Genomic DNA, 20,488 nt, shown 5'->3' on the forward strand with positions numbered 1-20,488 from the left:
AAGGTCTCTACCCATTCACCTACACCAAAGGATCGTCATCAGCTGCCAGTATTAATTTGTTCTCCTATGTAGGTTTCCAGCCAAAGGAGGGTAAAATAAGTCTAATCCTGTCCGACAGGAGCACTTGCAATGCAAATGCTAGCCCATATATTACAAAGCATTAATGCAACCCACTTCTAGATTACTTGGGGTAATTTCTGATTTTATTTATTCCTCCTTTTCTTTAATTAACTCCTGGGAAGAGAAGCTGAAATATCAGTATAGGGAAAATCAAATATGAGAAACAAAACTCATTTTTATTTTGAGACTGTGCTTCCTTTTTAATAGCAGTTTATTTAAAGAGGAGCCTGGAATAATCCAGTTTAAGCAAAGCAAAGAGCTCTACTGAGGCCAAACTGTGTGTGGGTGTGCTCTTGTCAGGGCTCCCAGAAGAGGAGGGCAGGCAAGGCTGTTAGTCAGACCTCAGATATTGCAGGAGATGTTGGTTATTCAGTAGCTGGCATTTTTCCTTGGCATACCGGTACAGAGCCACTACTCTGGTGTACTGGGAGAGAGTGCATCCCTTTGGGAAAATCCTCAGATAACCTGAGGTCCTCGTCTTTTGATGCTGTAAAAGAAAATCCCAAGGATACATGGCTGGAAGAGGTGCCCATTGCAAGGGCCTAGCAGGTGGGTTAGGAACGACTCTCTGCTCCTCTGCCTCTTCCCGTTGTTCCACCTTGTGCTGTGTTTGCAGCAGGTCCCAGGCTGGGGTCCGGTGGTGGTGCTTTGTGCCGTCTGCAGGGGATTGTGTTGTATGGGGTGGTCCCACCTCACAGTGTTGGGACCCAGGCTTGAAGCCACAACACTCTGCAGGCATAGTTCCTGCAGAGAAACAGTCAGTATGGGTCATAGCTTATTACAGCATTTGCAGAGAATTACCCACATGCTCAATTTTTTCACAGTGAATAGTCTGTTGATGCTATGGGCTTCTCAGAGTTCAGCGAGTGAGGCATAAGTATAAATCTTTGCATTATCTCAGCTCCCTTTTATAAGCTGTTTAAATAATGGGGTTTTTTCCTCAGTATATTGCTCTTTGAAATTTCTATGGCAACAGCGTAGCTAAGGATATGTTAAATAAAAGTAATTTATGCATTAAAGGCAGGTGATTATGTTCCTTAGAAAAAGATGATGATTAGCTCTTGAAACAGCAGGTGAGACTAACAAAGAGGATAAGATGCAATTCTGTTTCCACTGGTGGATATGAACGTGTAAACATCATCTTTCTTTGTTATGTATCTGGGGAGTTGATTTTTAATTATTTGGCTTGGAGATAATAAATTATTGTATGTTATTTATAGAAAACCATATTCCCAAGTTCTGCACTGTGAAATCCATATCTGTACTGGTTTACAGTGAGCACCAGAACACTAATGATTAATTATCTACAGGAATATTAATTAAATTTCATATGATGATTAAAAAAATTAGAACTGAACATAGCATATTATTTTTAATTAAAAAATGTGTAGTTAGAGATTTAGCTCCTAGATCTATGAGAATTACTGCAGACAATAAAGAGGGCATGAAAACTTGGAGTCTGTGTAGCTATTGATTGGTACGTTCAGGATACATTTCAGATACTTACCCTCTGCTTCCTCTCTCCAAGGAGAGCCTCCCCTGGTCAATTCTTTCCATTGATCTTGAGTCTGCCTGCTCAGAAGCTGAAAATGTTGATGCTGGTGGGGAAAGTACAAGAACAGCAATCGATTGCAAATACATTTTATGATACTCTGCTTCCATATTTTAAAGGGGAGTATTTATTAATGGCAGCAAGTCTCCGATTTTGCCTTTTAAACATATTAATCAAACCGATAGTGATTTGCAAACTGCTGGACATTTTCATTTTCTCTGAAGTGACCCCTTTTTTGCTTTCTTTCTCTCTGCAGACAGTGAGATCATTCCTCCCGACTGCCTGCGGCCCCGCTCCTTCACCGCCATCCGCCGGCCCTCGCTGCGGCGGGAGACAGAGGACACGCGCCTCTCGGTCAGCCTGTGTGACCTCAACTTGCAGGAGGAGACCTTCCATGTGACAGCCACCACGTGTCCCATCCCGCAGAACTCCCTCAACTCCCAGCACTCCCACCTCCTCCCCTCCCAGCTGGAGAGCGACCTCCGCTTCCACCACCTCCGGGGACCCCATGTCAAAATCCTCGATGACCAAACCGTGGCCCGTCTGGAGCACGTCCGGGAGGAGAGGACTTTGGTTTTCACCAGCAGACCCCTTCGGATCAACGAAACCATTTTCGTCAAAATCAACAAGTCCAACGCTGTGCGCACGGGGACGCTGTCCTACGGGGTGACGTCCTGCGACCCCAGCACCTTGCGCCCCAGCGATCTCCCCTATAACCCTGAGTCCTTGGTCGACCGAAAGGAGTTCTGGGCCATCTGCCGAGTCGTAGTGCCCCTCCAGAGCGGAGACATCCTGGGATTTATGGTGAATTCGGATGGTGAGCTGCACTTGAGTCACAACGGTGCTGGCACTGGCATGCAGGTCTGCGTGGACTGTTCCCAGCCCCTCTGGATGTTCTTCGTTTTACACGGTGCCGTCATGCAAATTCGATTGTTGGGTATGTTGGACTCCTTTTTTCCAAACCTCACACACAAGAAAGCAAGGGGGTGATACATCATGGGGGAAGGGTGGAGGGAATGAATGGCTCCCTCCCTGCTCTAGGATCAGGTACAAATTTTGTTTTTATAGAAGGAGAAAAATATATACAGAGACACATACATAGCATGTGGATATGAGTTAGAAGACTTACCTCTTTGCACTTCTCTAGCATGCTTCACTTGATGGTCTCAAAGCTCTTTTCAGATAATGAATTAAGCTTCAGAGACCTCCATTAAAGTCCAGATGAGTCACCACTGACCTAGGAGAAGCAAGGAAGAGGGAGGAGAGGTGCTTTGGGCTGCGCCAGCAGGAGAAATGAGATCTGATGCCCTTTTCTGTGTGTTAGCTATCTGGCATGACCGATTCCCAAAAAGACCGGTCCCCTTGCTTTCTCCAGGCTCGTATGTGAGAGGCAGGCTAGCTAGCAGAGAGGAAGCCCTGTGCCTCGTGATCCGGCGGTGCACAGGGCATGGCACGGACCAGCTCAACAGGAGAGGGGTTTCCTTGTCCTCCAGCCCTGTTTAAGGCAGTGTAGCTCATACAGGTTGATGGACCTCTGAAGAGCTGGCTTCTTTCCCTTGACATTTTTGCTCTGTTTTTAAGCTCTGTTAACTGAAGTAGTTAATTTAAATGCTGAAAGTCATATTTGAAGGTGTGGAGGGAAAAGCCTTGAAATAGCATTTGCTCAGGATCAAATGTACTGTATTTTGTGTGTGTGTGTATTGGACACAAGCGTAGGATATGTTTGGCCATGAATTTGGACCCTATCATGGTTCTACTGGTGTCAGTGTCAGAAAGTAAATGATGGATTCTGAGAACACAATGTAATTCCTGGTACTCCTTGAACTGGAGATGATTTTAAAATGCTCCTATCTTGTTTACACTGTTATATTTGTAAAACTTTAAATATACTTATATTCCTTTTTGCTTCAAATCCTCACTATTAAAATGCCCCTCTTACCCAACAGGAAAAAAAATAAAAACAAACTGAAAAGGCAACCAACACCTCCTTTTTCAAGATTTGTAGACAGTCTTTGAAGATAAATTGTGGTGAACACACACATCTGTCTGCAGGGTCCAGTTCACCTTTATCACAGTATGAAGTGCCCTATATAATTTGCTTAAAGTTGACCACAGGCCTATGCTGTGAGTGTTTTGTGGCTGTTAAAGGCTTACAGATGACAAATGTAATACTGAAATTTATTTCCAGCAGCCCAAGCCTCAATCCCTGATAATTCAGGCTGATTACATTTGTTGTGGGTACTGTACATAATCCAGGGCTAGCTCTGCTCTCCACCAACATGTCGTTGTGATAATGGTAGATGAAGTCAAACAGATCCCAGTAAAGTAGGAGATTAAGTGCTCCTGTATACGTTAGAAGAAAAACATCCTCAGGTCATTGAGCTGCTGGTAAAACTAAGTCATCAACCAGTGCTCCCTTTCATATGAGATCACTAATGCTGGCAGTTTTGCACAGAGCGAATAGCGTGCTTGCAATGGGTCCTGAAACAGAGCAGCAAGGATATGTCTCACCAGAGGGACAGAATCACGTCCTCATACAGAATTCAACAGAGCATGGACTTAACGCGGGCTCCCTGTGTCCTGGGCAAACCTCCTGCTGCGTGTACCCTGTGTATGTCCTCCCTACCTCAGCCCAAACCAGTACACTCCCGGTGCATGTTTTAGATAAATCTGCCTTTGGAACCACGAAATGAAATCTGCTGAGCTGGAAAACTTGTCAGTACCTGTATTTGTGACCACATGGCAGACTTTTCTGGCCTTGGTCACTAGAAGAGAACCTGAAAATGGGCTATTGTTCTTAACCGAGATGTAAGTGAAAAGAACTAGGCTTTCTGACCTTGCCTCTCTCAAGGAAAGGGCAGGACCCTGCTGAGTGTACAGCTTTATCCTTGTCAGCTTGGGCAGCAAGCTGCTATCTCCCAGTTGAAAGCTATGAAATTGGAGCTTGCCTATAATCTTTAACAGGTATTAAAATACAAACAGAGCTTTTCAGACCTATGTTTCCAGTATAACCATGCTGGGAATGGTACAGTCGCAGTATCAGTATAGTATCAGTGCAGTGCATCTGCCCAGAGAAGAATATTGACTCTGTGCTGGGGCACTGCACATCTTGGCAACTGCAGTAATTACACAGATCAGCAGTATCCCGACAGAAGGCAAAGAAAATAACAAACTCCCATCTCTAGCTTTTGTGTTGTAATTAAGGAGGTGATGTGCACTGTTTGCACTGCAGTGGAACAGATTATGGTGCTTGCCATAATATCTGTCGTTATAATATTAAAAAAATGTAAAAAGAATATAAAGTGTTCATCTTTCTAATGACAAGTTCCATCTTCAGAATGCAAACAAGAGTAATTTTGTGTGATCTGTCTTTTGTAGTTTGAGCTTTATATCACAGGAGAAGACATGTTTATAGTCATCTTTTTCTAGTTTTAATAGAAAAAGTGAAGTTCCATATCCTTGAAAGAAATGAGACACAAATACTGCAAGAGGCATAATTGTACTAAACCTATCATCTTAAATAGCAGATGTCATTCTGTTTCTGGGGGCTTACCATTATTAGATTAATCAAAGCAATGTTATGCAGTGTTAAGGGAACATCAGCACTACAGCCGACTATAAAATGAAATTAAAGTTGCCAGTTTTGCTGCTTCTCCAGCTTTTTTGTTTCATTTGGAGGGTGGATAAGGTGGAGAGCAGCAATGCCACTCCTGCACCTACAGAGGGTTTATTTTTGAGTCAGAGAACAAGGTGGCCCAGGGTACTGATCACTGGATACTACATTTGAGATTAGTTATTTGGTCCTGACCCAGAGCAGGACCAAGCTCAGGTCTCTCCTGATACTTGCTGACTGCAGTTATTCCACAGTGTTGGGGGTACAACATTTATTTCCTAATCTAAATATCAGGGGAGACCATCTCTACCCAGGGTGATGGTCTTACAGAACTCTGTAAGAATAGAGGAGGGCAGTGTGGGGTTGGTTTGACAGCAAAGACTTCTGACTTCTGTTTCCATCTTATCAATCTGATGTCATATACTGGCAATAGATTTGCTGTAGGAGAAATAAAAAAGCAGAAAATAAAGACAAGGTCGGAAGCACTACTTTACTTTATGTCACCCCAGCAAAGGGAAAATAAATGAAACCCAAGCACTACTATAGCACGGTGAGAGGCCAGAGTCGCCTGTAGTGGGAGGTGGAAGGATGTCAATTTGTTGCAAAGAAAAGGTTAAAAGGCAACTTGACCATATGGAGGGAAGATAAATGAAAGAAGGCAGCACTTTAATGTAGCAGATAATAGCATAAAAAATATCAAGCTGCTGGAAAATGAAGGGACACAAATTTAAATTAAACATAAGTGAGGGTAATTAACTACAGGAACCAGCTATTGAGGGAGGCAATAGATCTTTTTGTCAGGATTGGAAGCCCTTCTAAATATTTTATATGTAAAGTGCTGGTCTTAATTCAGAAATTCTGTGGGTTATGCACATAAAGACAACCAAACAGAAACCCAGATCATTAGGCATGTAGAAATGAAACAGTCGTTGCATGTCCTTTAGGAATTCCATTAGTTCAGGCTTGGGCTGGGGTTTTTTTTCAGGCATCATTCGTGTACAGTTGACAAAACCAACCTATTAAATTTGATTTACTGCTTTCAGCTTTTGCTGGTAAGCATTTCAGCTCACACACAGTTTTATCGACAGCTCTGAAAGGTTGAAATGAGCTGGTCTAGATACATTGGTCTGGTTTTGGTCTGGTTTTGGTGGTGTAATTCATTTATGAAGTTAAATTGATTGATCCCATAAGGTTTTAAAATGTATGACTCATGTCTGGAGGAGCTATCACAGCAATAAGTTTATATATTTAGTATTTGAGGATCCAAATGGTTGGGGATATTCTTTCATTTTCTTTTGTCTCAGAGTGAATCACCAGCATGTAAAACATCTTCCTTCATCTCCTTTATTTTGTTTTTTTTTGGTGTGGTTTCCCTTGTGAATTTCATTCTTTCCAGTAATATTGAAGTTTTCTTTTGAGCAATGAAATAATGTGTTCCATCAGCAGTCATACTAATGAAGCTGAGTTGCCAACTTATCTGTGTCCTTTCTATCCATGCACTGCAGTAACTCCAGCCCCACCAGAACAGCTGCACAATATTGCAGCTCTCTCTCGATGTCTCCTAATGCTGGCCAAGAGCCCGCATTAGGCTTGAGAAAAACAACCCAAGAGCCAGCATTTGGTGTGGGTAAGTCTGTATTCACATCCATGCTGGGTAAATGCAGAGTGTGTGGGCTAGGCTCTCCTGCCTCCTTTACCATGGGCATATGAGTTGGGGCTCCTACTTAGCTGCCCATTGCAAAATATTTAGAAATTAATTGTTGCTGAGGTTTCCAGCCTTCTTTCAGGCTTTCTTGAAATTGGTCAATGGGCTCAAAACTGGGGGGTAATGAAGAAAGGGCTGACCAGGGACTTGCACACAGAACAACTATGAATCCTTGGGTCCTTGGGATTTCTGACAACAGCAGTTGGCAAAGGACCAAACTGGGAGCTAGTTCAGCAGAGTACCGTGGGACCAAAGGTGCTGGCAAAGGGCTCTTTAAGTCAACAGTGAAATGTGAGCTGAAGTGGCCTCAGTGCCAGGGTGCAGAGGCAAGCTGCAGTCACTGCCGTTACAGGCAGGTTCACTCAAAGCTGTTCCCATTAGGACTCTGACTGGTGGTCAGGCTTAGCAGCCCTGGTAGTGCTCTCTATGTTGCAATGGAGCCCTTATCCTGAGGAACCAACTGGAAAGAGTTGCAGTTGCATGGGTGAACAGAGTAGTGCCTTGCTTAGGTGACAGAGAGCAATGGTTTACCAGGGGAAATTACTTTGCCTCCTTCTGTGATGTCCATCACACTGCCCCGTTTGGTTTTCTTTGACTTTAGCGCCATCCCAGATGAGTGACCAGCTCTCCACGGACCACTACTGATTCACAGGCCATACCTCAGCCTTGGAGACCACCCTCTTCTTTCTAACTGGGATTATTGCTCTGAGTCCCAGGATTCCTCACTTACCTTGCTGATAACAGTTCCTGCAATTCCTGTTTCCAGATTATCTCCAAGGGAGATCTCCTCTTTCCTCTGGTCTCTGCTGCAGCACTTGTCTGGCCTGATCCTCCTAAGAATCTGTAGGGCTTTTTGGGAGCTGATCCTCTCTTCCCAGGCTTTTGTCCATTCCTATGTAAACAATTTTCTTAGCTTGTGGTTGCTCCTTGACTGTCCCAGGACTCCAGCATCCCATGGCAGAGTATCTGTCCCTTCCAAAAAACTTCTCCGCTCTGGGTTCAGTTATATACTCACTTTGCACATGCAATTACTGTAGCAAGCATACAAAATATTTAAATTATAATTGGTATGTACAGTTGTTATACACACTGCCCATGGCGCAGACAGTAGGTACAGTTTGTAGAAAAGTATCTCACACAGGCAAGGAGAATCCAAGATCTCGGTTCTCCACCTTTGAATGTATAAGCTTCTCCTGTTTGAGAGAAGATAGTTCTTTGCAGTAGTAAATCACACACCCTCATCTCTGATCTCAGAGGTGGCCAGTACGTTACCTATTTGGGAACTTGATCCTTCTCCACCTTGGTTCATTCCAGTGATGTGGAAATTGCCAAGTTAAACAGCACAAGAGAAGTCTGATAAATGCAAAACATTGTTGCACAGAGAGGCAAGTAATGAATCTCTTCCTTTAACACATGTTCAATTAGAAGTGCCCTAGAGTTTTATTGTCCATGGGGTTTTTTATTTTATTTTGGAAATATTTTCTACTTATATGGGAAATGGTGTCATGAAGCTGACTGGGATCTAACAGGCCTGTGTTGTGTGGCACTTAACTGCCTGGAGTTCCTGTGCACTGCAGGGTATGTAGTATTTTATGGTGTTAGAGACTAGGGGGGAAGGAAAAGAGTTAATATTCAGTGCCTCTTGGAAAGAAATACACTTGTATTAATTGATGCCTCTTCATAAACCATCCTATCATGCATGGTTTTATCTTTCATTGCAAGTGAATCACACGTTATTGATGTTAAGTTGTAAGAGCTGCAGAAAAGCATTACAGCATCCGTAATTTCTGGGCTTGATTCTAGCACTGCACAGGGCTCTCCATTCACGTCCTGTTTTATATTCATTGTTTTAAAGGAGAATTAGCACAAAGAGAAGCTGTTGTGTTAGAGAGGACAAGTTGCTTTATAACGTGTGCCTTGGAAAAACTGCACAGTCACGGAGAGTTGGATGCAGTCAAATGCTTGTCCCTTGTGGTCAGCGTCAGCAATCTCAGAGTTAATTCCTGCTCATGGCACCTTTTGTGCCATCCCACTAAAGATCTCAGCACACAGGAGTGGGTAAGTCAGTGAGCATTAGCCTGTGTACTGAGGTATCAGCCAGCATCTGGGTAAAAGCTGGGTAAAGCAAGCAGACCTGCTCTAGGCGACAGCCACAGGGCTTGCAAATGTCTCGGCCTCTGCACGCTCTCCTCCACAAGAGCGGAAATGATTAACATCACTAGGATAATAAACTATCCCTGGCTGCAGTGAGATGTTCATAGTAAGTGATGTATAGATCTCCCTTATCTCATAATGCCTTTGCTTGCTACAGTGAATATATAGGATATGGGATCATATACCAGCCTCTTTGAATTGCAACTTGTCTGTCAGGACAGATAAAAATCTACTTGTTCTTTGAACTAACACTGGCATGAGTTAGTTATTCTGGCTACTGTGAGAGTGACATAGCAGACTAAACTCTTCCTTTTCCTTCTTTGTCAGATGCCTTTTCATCCAGCAGAGTGTCCCGTAGACATTCAGAGCAGTGCTGCCCAAGAAAAGTGAAAGTATTTGTTTCCTGTATGCACCTACCACTCTATTTATACATGTCCCTCCTGCAGAAGCACAGAGCTTGGAGGTGTTGGGTTAGGCAGTGATTTTCCTTTTGCTCACAGAACTACTTTTGCCGTGGTCTCCCAAATCCTCTGAGCCAAATGGTCTTTTTGAGATGGATCTGGAAAAGCTGCTGTTTATGAATAGAAACATTTTTGGTCAAGGTAATTAACACCTGTGATCTTTTAGAAGGCTTTTTGTTTTGTTTTTGTTGAACAAAATGAAAGCTCCAACTCTCATTTTTCATGTGATTCAGCTACTTAATCCAGGCTTCTTTTTTAAACCTCTTCTTGATCTAAGCATCTGTCTGCATGCGTTGTTGGTCTAGTATTTCTCAGGTTGAGAGATGGAGCCCCAGTAGGGGCTCTTTCACTTCAGTTCAGGTGATAGATGTTCATTGCATGGTCTCCATGCCCTCAGGATTTTGCAGGATGGAGTGACCACTGAGCTTCACCTATCAGGTCAGGAAAGATACCCTGTAAGTACGCTGTGTGCTCTTTGCTTTCAGAGAGCACATTGGGCTTGGGCTGAGACATGCTGAATCAAACAATTCCGTGGCGTCTGGAGCTGCCATGTTTCTCCTGCTTAACTGAAGTGTGCATATGACTGCAGGAGGGTAATAAATGTGCTGGTGCCCTCCTGCCCTTCTGGACACACCAGATGGCAATGCTCCAGTGAAGCCATAAAGTACATTCCTTTTCTGATTCACATGAACATCTGAACTGCTGTTCTCCATGTGGTTTGGATGTAACTTTTACTTCCCCGAACAGTGGTTGTCTGATGCCCATCTGCAAACACAGGCCTTATGGTTTTGCGTGCACAATCTGCCAGGCTGCTTTTTGACCTATTTCTGGACATTTCTGTAGCATAATGCAAAATCCTTTATGTTTTCATGGGCTTGTAAAGAACAAAATGTAATATTGTTCTATTCAGAACAGTTTTTAAATCCTCCAGGAAATACTTGAATGCAAAAAACCCCATGGATCATCAACTGATGTTGGTCACCTGAGAGGCAGAGATGAGCTGCAGCATAGAGGCCAGGCTCTGAGAGCATGGTTGGCCAAAAAACATTGAGCCCAAGGGGAAGGAAGCTCTGGTTTCTGGTCAATGCAGTATTGTTCCCATCACCGTGGGAACATAACAAATGACTGTGTAAATACATGTATTTCATAGCATTCAGAAGTGATGGATGTGCTTACATCCTTCCCTAACATTATTGTTGATCTTTAACTACCATGTGCCGGGGCAACAGCAGGTGCTTTGTTCCTTTGTTTTAGCATGATGGATTCAAAAGTCCCTGTTGGGCAATACCTGAGTGGTCCTGAGGGACAAAGTAGCTCTCCTGCAGCCTTGGCTGGAGGCAAGAAAATGTGATACTGTGTAGAAATGTATATGGCTGCTCTTTGGAGCAGAGAGCGTGCTGTGGGGAGGGCTGTCATTTTAGCATTGAGATTATCTTGCTGAAACTGTGCTTGGTATTTGCAACTCTCTTTACGTTTGGTGGAACATTTGCATTAGTGAAAACCAGTTACTGAAATAAAACGTGGAAGGATTTAGCTCTTGCAAAGCTTGTCTTGGTAAGACCTGCCTTTTAGTGGATGTGCCACTGATGGAATACCAGGGTTTCTAGTGTCGGTGTCAAGGGAGAGGTGTTAGTCTGACATCTGCCTGGGGAACAGCCAAAGACAGAAACTTTGTTTCTCTGGGAGAAGACAGAGGAAAGAACCCAGGACATCTCAGTACACTGTGTCTTGCCACTAGATTGCAGGGTCAAGAGAATACACATTTAGTGTACTGTTCCAGGTTCCCAACTGCATCTTCAGTACAGGCTTTTGCTCTTGTAATATGTGAAAGAGCTGTGCAATTCAACCAGTCTGCATTCTCTAATAGTTAAAAGTGTATCTCTACCTTTTGCTGAAATGGGTGGATGAATAGAGGAAAAAATAAAGTGGGAAACTTCTACACAAGCTGCACCCATAAGGAGAAAAAAAAAAAAAGACTTATATAGAAGATATTTTAGTAAAGAAATAGTAAGGACCAAAATTGAGGTCCCAGTCCTACCAGTCTTGCACATGGTTATTTATTGAGGGTGTTCACATACTAGTGGTCACTATAAAGCCAAAGATCTGTAGTAGATTTGATTAAGCGAAGATATGACTCTTACCGGGTTAAGTTGCTCTAGTATTCAGCCTCAGTAACATCACAGCCCACTCACACTGCAGGAGCCCACGTTATGGGACAGATCTCCTTAGGCAGGTGTTCACATGAGCTTCAGTACCCACAATTGTGTCAGATTTTTGAAAGAACCTTGATCCTATTTAGATAACAAAATCAATGGCCCTGATACATTGAGAGTGTTAAATGTGAGAGTGGATATTGAGCAGTTTTTGAGATAGGGGAATTATTTTAGCTGACAGGCTTAAAAATCTGGCTCCTAGCAAAGGGAAATCAAGTTGAGAGTTTTGAAAGGCATCTAAATGACTATGACTGTCAGGTGCCCAGTGCTCACTGGACTAAAATGTATCAGAAGTGATCAGTGCTCTCTTAAGCACCCTTAAATATGCCAGTTGAAGGCTGCAGCCAGATTTCAGCAGCTGTTCTGATCTTTTCCACTGTGTGCTGGAAGCTCTGGGACTTGTGGATGGATGGAACAATGTTGAAAATCTGTGTTTGCTATTGGTAACTACCTGATCTTTATTTGATGTCTTATTTATGCAACAAATGTGTTACAAAAAGAGAAGGGGCTGTCAGCGTGCTCCATGTAATACTCAGCGTATGGGCAAGTCCGTATGTTGCGTAAGACTTTATCTTCCTTAGAAACTAGGGCAGGAGGCACCCATATCTTGTCTTTTATGTACAAACATGTAGTTAAGAACCTGGCATAGTCCTTAAGATGGGTATGGATATGGAAAGCCCATTAAAAAGGTGAAGATGATCAAACTATGTGAACTCTGAGTTGGACAGTAGTGGTCATTTACTGATAGCATCCTGTAAGCCAGGAAAAACAAAGTTTAAGTTGGATGGATCCAAAGGGAAAAAAAGGATGTCTCTGGAGTGCAGACCGAGTGGTTATGCAGTATTTTTATAATGCTTTTGAAATAGTCCTTGAGAGCCTAGACAGGTAATGCAAATAGCAGAAGGTGAGTGAAACACCTGAGATGGTGTTTGGCATTGCCAGAAAGCATTCTGGGGGCAGAAATCATGATATTCATTCCCGTTTGCAGCCTGCAAACACTAGGTATTGCTCATTTATTTCTTTTCTACCTTGAACGCAAACTCTCCAGACTATGCAATACCGCATTTCCACTTCAAAGCAGCAGACATTTTCAGCCCGTGGAGCCTGGTTTCTGCAAGACTTGCACAAGCACAGTCCCAGTGCTCTGATGGAAACATTGTGCTTGCAAGCCTTCTGGGTTAAGATCTGAAAAAGTGCAATGGGACTATATAATGTTGAATTTAATTATGAGGAGGAAAGAGATAAGAGAGGGAGACAGAGATTTAGTAAAATGGGTTGACTTTTGCTTTTGTCTCCTTATGAACACTTCCTCCCCACACTGGGACAGTATGAGGAATGCCCTGGTCAAATCCCAAGAAGTTACTGGGTACCTTTCACTGGCTGATGGATGTTTTTCATAATCTGATGGAGTTCAGCCTGTTGTCATTATTTGAGTCCCAGGAATGGCCCTGTATCTCTATCATCTCCCTCAGGAATAGATACCAGATTAAGAAATGCATTATGAACACCTTAAACTGGCAGTTTCCCAACCTTCAGTGATCCAAAGTCAACAGTAAGAAGGAAGCAACATGCTCTTTGGCATTATTCTACTTTTCTCTGCATCTCAGCTATAGTTTGAATCTGGGAGTATTACTATACTGCTTGCTAGCAATGGGTTGTGAATAGCTGCACAACAGATTTGTGTCAGCTACTTCCCGCTCTAGGCCACAGAGATGCCCTGGGGATTTACTTGCATCATAGCAAATGCCCTTAAGCATATTCAGAAGAAGAATGCAGACAGCACATTGCTCTTCCCACCTGGTTTTGTTGTTGTGGTTGTTTTCTGATTCTCTCACTGCGGCCTACGCAGTAACAAGCAGGTCAACATAATCACTTTGCAATGAGAAAGAAATATAGAAATAATATTTTTATAAATTAGTTAAAGGGGAGTGTTAATTGAAAATTTTCTGTATTTTTAGGAAGTATTGACTGTGTATCTGGCCTTCTTACTAACGTAAATCCTTCAGCAATACAGCTCTCCCAGACAGCTGCCATTAAGAGAGATGCTTAAAAGCTGGGACAGCCTCAGGAGATACCCCTGAGAGAGGATTGCAATGTTCTGGGAAACCACCCTGTTCACCACAATAGACACAGAGAACCAAAAGCATCTCTGGCAGCCACAGCTGCTGTACTTTGGTCACAGTGAGGACGTTCTATAAAAGGGCAATTATGGATACAGATGACTACTGTCATAAAAATCATAAGTGCTGGATGGGATCCCAAGAGACTACCTACTTCACCTTCCTGATCTTAAAGAGCTCTAGTCATGGAGATGCCATGATCTCTCTAGGAAGTCTGATTGCTTTACAGTGCTTCACTATCTACGTAATGTCTAACCTGAATACTTTAGGAATTTGAACCCATGATTTCTTGTCTTATCTGGAATTTTCACAAAGAACAGATTGTTTCTTTTCTCCTTTTAGCAGCCTATGAAAAATGTTGCCATCTAAAAATCATAGAATCATACAACATTTTAAGTTGGAAGGGACCCCATGGAATTACCTAATCCAACCTCCTGCTTAAAGCAGGGCTTACTTCCAAGTTAGCACAAGACCATGTCCAGTTGAGTTTTGAGTATTTCCAGGGACAGAGATACCACACTGCCTTCAGGCTCCTGCGCCAGTCCTTAACCAGCCTCATATGACCCTGGATTGGCACAATCTTTTCATAACAGGACAGCATTGTTGATTTATGATCATCTGGTGACCTCCAGCAATCTCCAGGCCTTTTTCTGTAGGACAGCTGTATTTCTAATTGAATGGACTAATTCTCTGTCCTGTATTTGAGTAGCTGATTATCTCTGCTTAAGTGCTGCATTTTGCATTTGATCGTATTGAATACCATCCCATTTCTTTCTGATCTTATTTCCACTTTGGCAAGACCATTTTGAACTACAAACCTTTAGCATACTAGCAGCCTTTCCTGGCATGATGTTGTCTGTACATTCCATGGTAATGCTCTTTTCCACTGAAAAGACAATACTCTCTTTCCTTTTGTGGGTGGACATATAGGTTCATTTCTTTGCACCTCTCCCAGAGCGATGACAGAAGTGCAGAGAAAGAGTCAATCTGCATTGGATTTTGCTAATAATTGGACTTTGCAAAGATAAAACAGCAAATGGAATTGATTCCAAATCCATTTAAAGGTGATTCCATTGTGTCCAGAATGTTTGAGATCAAGCATGAGACAAGTCAGCAGCAGAGACGATTTATCTGGAGGCTTTAGACAGAAGAAGAATGTTTAAATGTATTTATTTAGAATTATTTAATTTTTTAAAATCATGATTTGAAAGCTAGCTCTTGGTGGGAGCGGTGTGCACACAATAAGTGTGTTTGGCCTTGAGCACAAGTATCTGGTTTTAGTTAAGCCAAGCTGGCCACACTCATTTCACCCTGCACATGATCTCATTCCATGCTCCTTGTCATGGTATCTGCACACCATCCGGCAATATATTAACAGCATGAGTAACGAGTCTTATGTTGATTATTCTGTCACCAAGGGAGAAGTGTGTCTTGTCTCGTAGGGAACTCAGATTGTTTTAAACAAAAGTCTATACTTATGCTGGAGAAAAGTCAAGAGCTGCGCCTTGTGTTAGGAGAAAGAATTGGGAAGGTGTGTGCTGGCCCTTGGGTCTTGGGTAAGGCCATTCTGGGACTCAGACCAGCTACCACCAGAGAAGACTGCGGTTCCTGCACTGACGAGCTCTCCTTGCGCTGTGGCAAGGCCGTTTGCACTGCTGCCGGCGTGCTTCATCAGTCATACTCTGTGACACTTGGGGCACCTCCAAATTCTCCTATTAGTCCAGGAAGGAAAATGCTCCTAATAATAGTCTTTATTTTGCATTTAATGAAATGATCACGTTGGTGTTAGAAATGCAATGTTCTGTGTGTCAGCCGCATGGAAGAAATGTCTCCGGGCTGCAGGGAGGAGAGCGAAGGCTTGAAAAACTTGTTCAGCTGCTCAGTGTTCGTACTTGTTCTGTGTGCAGCGAATGAGCTGAAATCTGTGCCCCTGCTGGGCCTGTTTACAGTGTGTAACCCACAGGGCAAGGTTTCTGCTACGGTCATCTGTCACATTGGAGGGGAAGGGCCATTGCTTGTGGCTGTCATTACAGGCTGCATCAGTCTGTTTGCATATTTACTGAGCTAAACTCCAGCCTCAGCTCATGGCTGTGTGATAAAGGAGGTGCCTCTCTACAGCATCTTAAGTGTGAGAGCCCCAAAGCCCTTAATAGAGGCTTATTCAACTTCAGATTGTGCCTGGGAGTAAAGCAGTCCTCATTTGAAGAGGGGTAAAACTGAGGAACTGAAGGCTGAAACTTATTGCTTCTTCTCCTGTACACAGTCCGCAGAACAGATTTTGACCCAAACATGACCCTCCCTCAGTCCCTGTGCTACGCTTAAACTGCTCAGTCTTGTTCTGCTAAAAAGGGCAGGAGAATCTGGCATCTGCTGCTGCTGTGCTTTTGCTTTTTTTGCACAATCCACAATTGGCACTTGGAGTCCCTGCTTCCCAGGTTTGGTCCTCCTTGGCTTGGTAGCATCCCTGCAAATAGGAACTGACGGACCTTTCTGGCGCATGGGGTTTTCCTGGCCTCCTACTGCTGCTTTTTCTCTGGAGAGTAGCCTCCGACTCATCGAGGACACTGAAGATCCAAACCCTCTGTGTCTCTCGGCTCCTTATATGGTAACATGAAGAAGTCTTAGCATTTTAGTTCTGAGTTGGAGTTACCCTGGTTGTCTTCTCAGCTGGGGAACTAGAAACTTTAAAACCATAGGCAAACTAGTTCTTATCACCAAGAAGCCATACCTTGGTTCAGGCACGTGTATGCCTCTGTCTCACTACTGTCTTACCGAACACCAGGCTGCATCGTTAACAATGAAATTCCCCTATAAAACCTTTGCAGCAGCTAAAGTTTTAAGCATTCCTCTTTTTTTTTACCTTCTGGAAGAACCTTTAAGGTATTTGTTGTTATAACAGAAGCTGAGATGGAAGGAGGGTGCCAAGCAGGCTGTGGGGCAGAGCTGGCTTTTCTGGCAGACAGCACGCTAACACTGAGGTGATGGTGAGCAGTGACAGCAGGCGATAATGGAGCTGAAGACACCTACAAGGGACTTGGGGCTCTGCACTCTTGAGCCATCACTTCCAGACATGCAGGGAGGGGAGAAAACATTTCTGAAGAGGGGAAGACATGTCCTTTTTCATCCCAGAGCCAAATGCATTTTGGTGACTTAACCCCACCTCTGACAGAAGCCACTCTACCAGAGGCAGAGAAGTGAGCAGAGCTAAGTTTTCCTGATTGCCAAGCCCTCGTGTTTGGGAAGTCCTTGAGTGACTTTGCATGAATACATCAGAGCCTGGAATGGTGCGGTTTTGTGCTGGGTTAGCAAAGAGTGCTTTGACAAGGTGATATGCTCTTCTGCTGGAGTCCTGCCCACCCTACTGCAGGCTGTCCCCTCTTCTGGCTACAAGCCCATCACTGGATATAGTGCTGAGGGCGCATATGAACATGAAACCATAAGGAAAGTAACTGCACTTCAAGACCTGAGACACATTTAAGGGCAGAAAGAAAGGTTTATGATGGCTAAATGAGCCCCAGGGGCTGTGGGAGCTCTATGTCTCTTCAGGGACAGCTGCTAGCGTTTAAAAAGGCATATGAGGTTTTGGTTTTGTTTTTTTTCTTTTGTCTCTTCCCTAGGTTTCAGGCTGATGAAACACGTACCCTGACAAGCACTGAGAGCTACATCACTTGCCAAGTGGGTGGTGGTGCCTCGTCAGCCCCAATTTTTAAAAGTAAATGTAGGTTTCTTTTCTTGTGGTGCAGGTTCCACCATATTAGCAGAGCGGCTGGGACTCTCCACACCAAGCTCGCCCACATCTACACCCAATTCCCCCACCGTCCTCTGCAGTGGCATTTCTGACCCCATATTGTCTACATGTGGCTCTGGCCCCCTCTGCAGCTCTATCGGTGGTAAGTGTGGTGGGATCCCCTGCTGCCTTTCCTTTGCCTTGCCCTGACTGCTCCTCCATTGCCTCCCTTCACCGTCTCACACTTGTCTCCCAGAAGGACTCTAAAACCACAATGATCAACCGAGTCTCCCGTCAGCTCCCTTGGGGAGGAAGGGAGAGCCTCTGCAAAGGCTATTTTGAGTCCGTTTTACGTGGAAGCTGCTTGGATGCCTAGACAGCAATATTTCTCCAACCCTTTTCATCATGAAAGGTCCCAAGGGAAGCAGCACTTTCTGTTACGTGCGTGGCCCTGTGACGCACAGCTCCTTCTGCAGAGCTGTGTGGCAGTGACATGTTGCATGCTGGCTCAGACTAGAGCTACTGGTTTGCCTACAGCCCCCCCTCCCCTCCTTCCCTCTCCACACATGTTCAGTACCCTCCTCAGAAAAAGGCAGTATTGATATTTCTAATATGCCGATGAATTCCAGTGAGATTTAGATAAATGTACATGTAGTAGAAAATGATAGGCTGTTCTGCAGCATTTTTAAAACCCTAGGCACCTGCATGATCCCAAGGCATCGATGGTGGGATATATAACTTACCAAATCCTTGTCATTGATGTCCAAACCAAGAGTATTTTTCACTGAAGGTACCTACCAGTCTCAAGTGTAATAACTGGTGGCAGCAAACATTCAGAATTTTAATGGGGGGTTGGAGGGAAATAGAAATTTTCCCATTATCTTGCTGCCTTATCTGTGTTCATTGGGAAGGCCTCATTACGGGTGTGCCGCAAGCATAATTACTGCAGTCCCTCACAGCTCTTGAAGCAATGACCCATTATGAGCTAGATGCTGTCCAAATGGGTATCACCCCACTCCTGTCCTGAAGGATCTGCACGGGGTGATTTGCAGCTGGGCACCGTGGTCCCACGTCCCTGGATCTGCCCTAGAGATGAAGCACTGCTTGTCTTGGGAGCTGCTGCCACCATGTGCCACCCGGCCTCTCCCTTTTCAAAGCAGATGGCTTGATCTGCCCCTTCTGATTTTTCCTCCTTTGTTAATGTTTAGACAGTGGTTTGAAAACGTGAAACTGCTCTTTGTCCCTGCTGCATGGGAGCAGCTGTCTCTCCATTTGCTCTACGTGGGCAGCAGATCCCAGCAGATGCTGCTTTTCTGCTGCCCTGAGCCTTGGCGTGTGAACCAGGACTCAGTGAGTGGGACAGTAGGTCACAGGAAGGACCCCTGATCCTGAAGCATCCATTTCTGCTAGAGCATGGTTCCTCCCTCTGTAGCTAGCTTCAGGGCAGAAATTACCCTGGGATGCCAGGAAGACTTTTAAGCAGCATGAGTGACCCTGTTTTTTGTGTTTCAGGCACAGCTCCCAACTCTCCAATCAGCTTGCCTGAGTCACCCATCTCCCCGTCCGTCTCAGGGCCCTGGGGAGATGAATGCACCATCTGCTATGAGAACATGGTAGACACGGTCATTTACTCCTGTGGACACATGTGTCTCTGCTATTCATGTGGGTTGAAGCTCAAGAAGATGGCCAACGCTTGCTGCCCCATCTGCAGACGAGCCATCAAAGATATCATCAAAACATACCGCAGCACTTAGAGGAGCAGCAGATGCTGTGGTGGGGACTGGGCAGGTGGGGAGGAGGCTGTGAAACAACACAGGTCTTGGTCTCTATTCATCACCCAGGAGATTCAAAAACCATCACCCACCACCACTCTGATCCCCTCTTCCACAGACAACAGGTGAGACAAGCTTAGACACTGCTCTTCTACTCTCCAAGCAAGCCCTGGAGCTGAATTCCAGTGTGTCAGGGAAGTTGTGATGGACTACTCTCCCTTGTGGATTTTAAACTTTGTCTCAAAAAAAAAACCAGCTGATGCAATCATCCCTTTTCTACACCATGCACAGCGGAGGGGAGTCTCCAATGCTCAGCAGGGACAGCAAGCGGTAAAAGGTTGTGTGCTACACATCTCCTTCCAGAGACACCCTGCGTGCAGAGAACAGCTTAGCAGAAGAGGAGAAACAAGCAACATGTTTTGGTGTACAACCAGGCTGACCGTAGGAAGCCCCTTAGAAAGGACAGAGCGAGGGAAGCTTTGACCCAGCGAGGGAGGTGCAGTGAGCACATTCACAGCAGAAAGGCTGGGGCCAGCGCAGAAAAGGACCCAGGATTTGTGAAGCAAAACCCACCCCATTTCCGCAGGCAGAAGAGCAGCCCCATGAAGGCTGTCCCCCACTCCTCCCTCGCTGTTTCCTGGCAGAGGCATTCATGGTGGGTTTAGCAGCCAACACTGGCACTGGCCTTGCTCCTTCCCAGTGGCATCCAGCCACCTCCTGTCACCATCCTGTTGCACGATAAGCGGCTCTCAAACCTCACCACCACCGATTTGAGTGTGGCCTCCACGCAGCATGAAGGATTCAGCAGCATCTCTGCCCCCATGGGCCTGCAAGAGAGGGAGATGTGTCTCCCTCACCTTTCCTACCATCCAAACAGCACTTGTGAGGGAGAAAATAAAAGAAAAAAAAGAAACCAAAACCCCTGTCCTCACTGGGGAAGAATGTAGAAACCCACATGTCTGTGGGTTTCATTTACTGGTAACTTTATCACTTTGCTTTAAGACAAAACCAGCCAGGTGTTACTCAGCCCATCACAGCCAGCCTGCCAGCA

General features: G+C 44.5%; 1 protein-coding gene across 1 annotated transcript; it reads left to right on the top strand.

Moving 5' to 3' along the window:
• Positions 1-1,928: 1,928 nt before the first annotated feature.
• Positions 1,929-19,677, top strand: NEURL1 (neuralized E3 ubiquitin protein ligase 1; the record flags this gene model as incomplete). The annotated part of the gene is made up of 3 exons (XM_009705188.1): positions 1,929-2,609; positions 17,682-17,828; positions 19,178-19,677. Coding segments are annotated over 3 exons (1,070 nt in total), but the record flags the coding sequence as incomplete, so codon positions are not given.
• Between the last annotated feature and the right edge of the window lie 811 nt (positions 19,678-20,488).

The sequence above is a fragment of the Cariama cristata genome, unplaced genomic scaffold (genome assembly GCF_000690535.1).
Source record: "Cariama cristata isolate BGI_N322 unplaced genomic scaffold, ASM69053v1 scaffold9588, whole genome shotgun sequence".
NCBI lineage: Eukaryota > Metazoa > Chordata > Aves > Cariamiformes > Cariamidae > Cariama > Cariama cristata.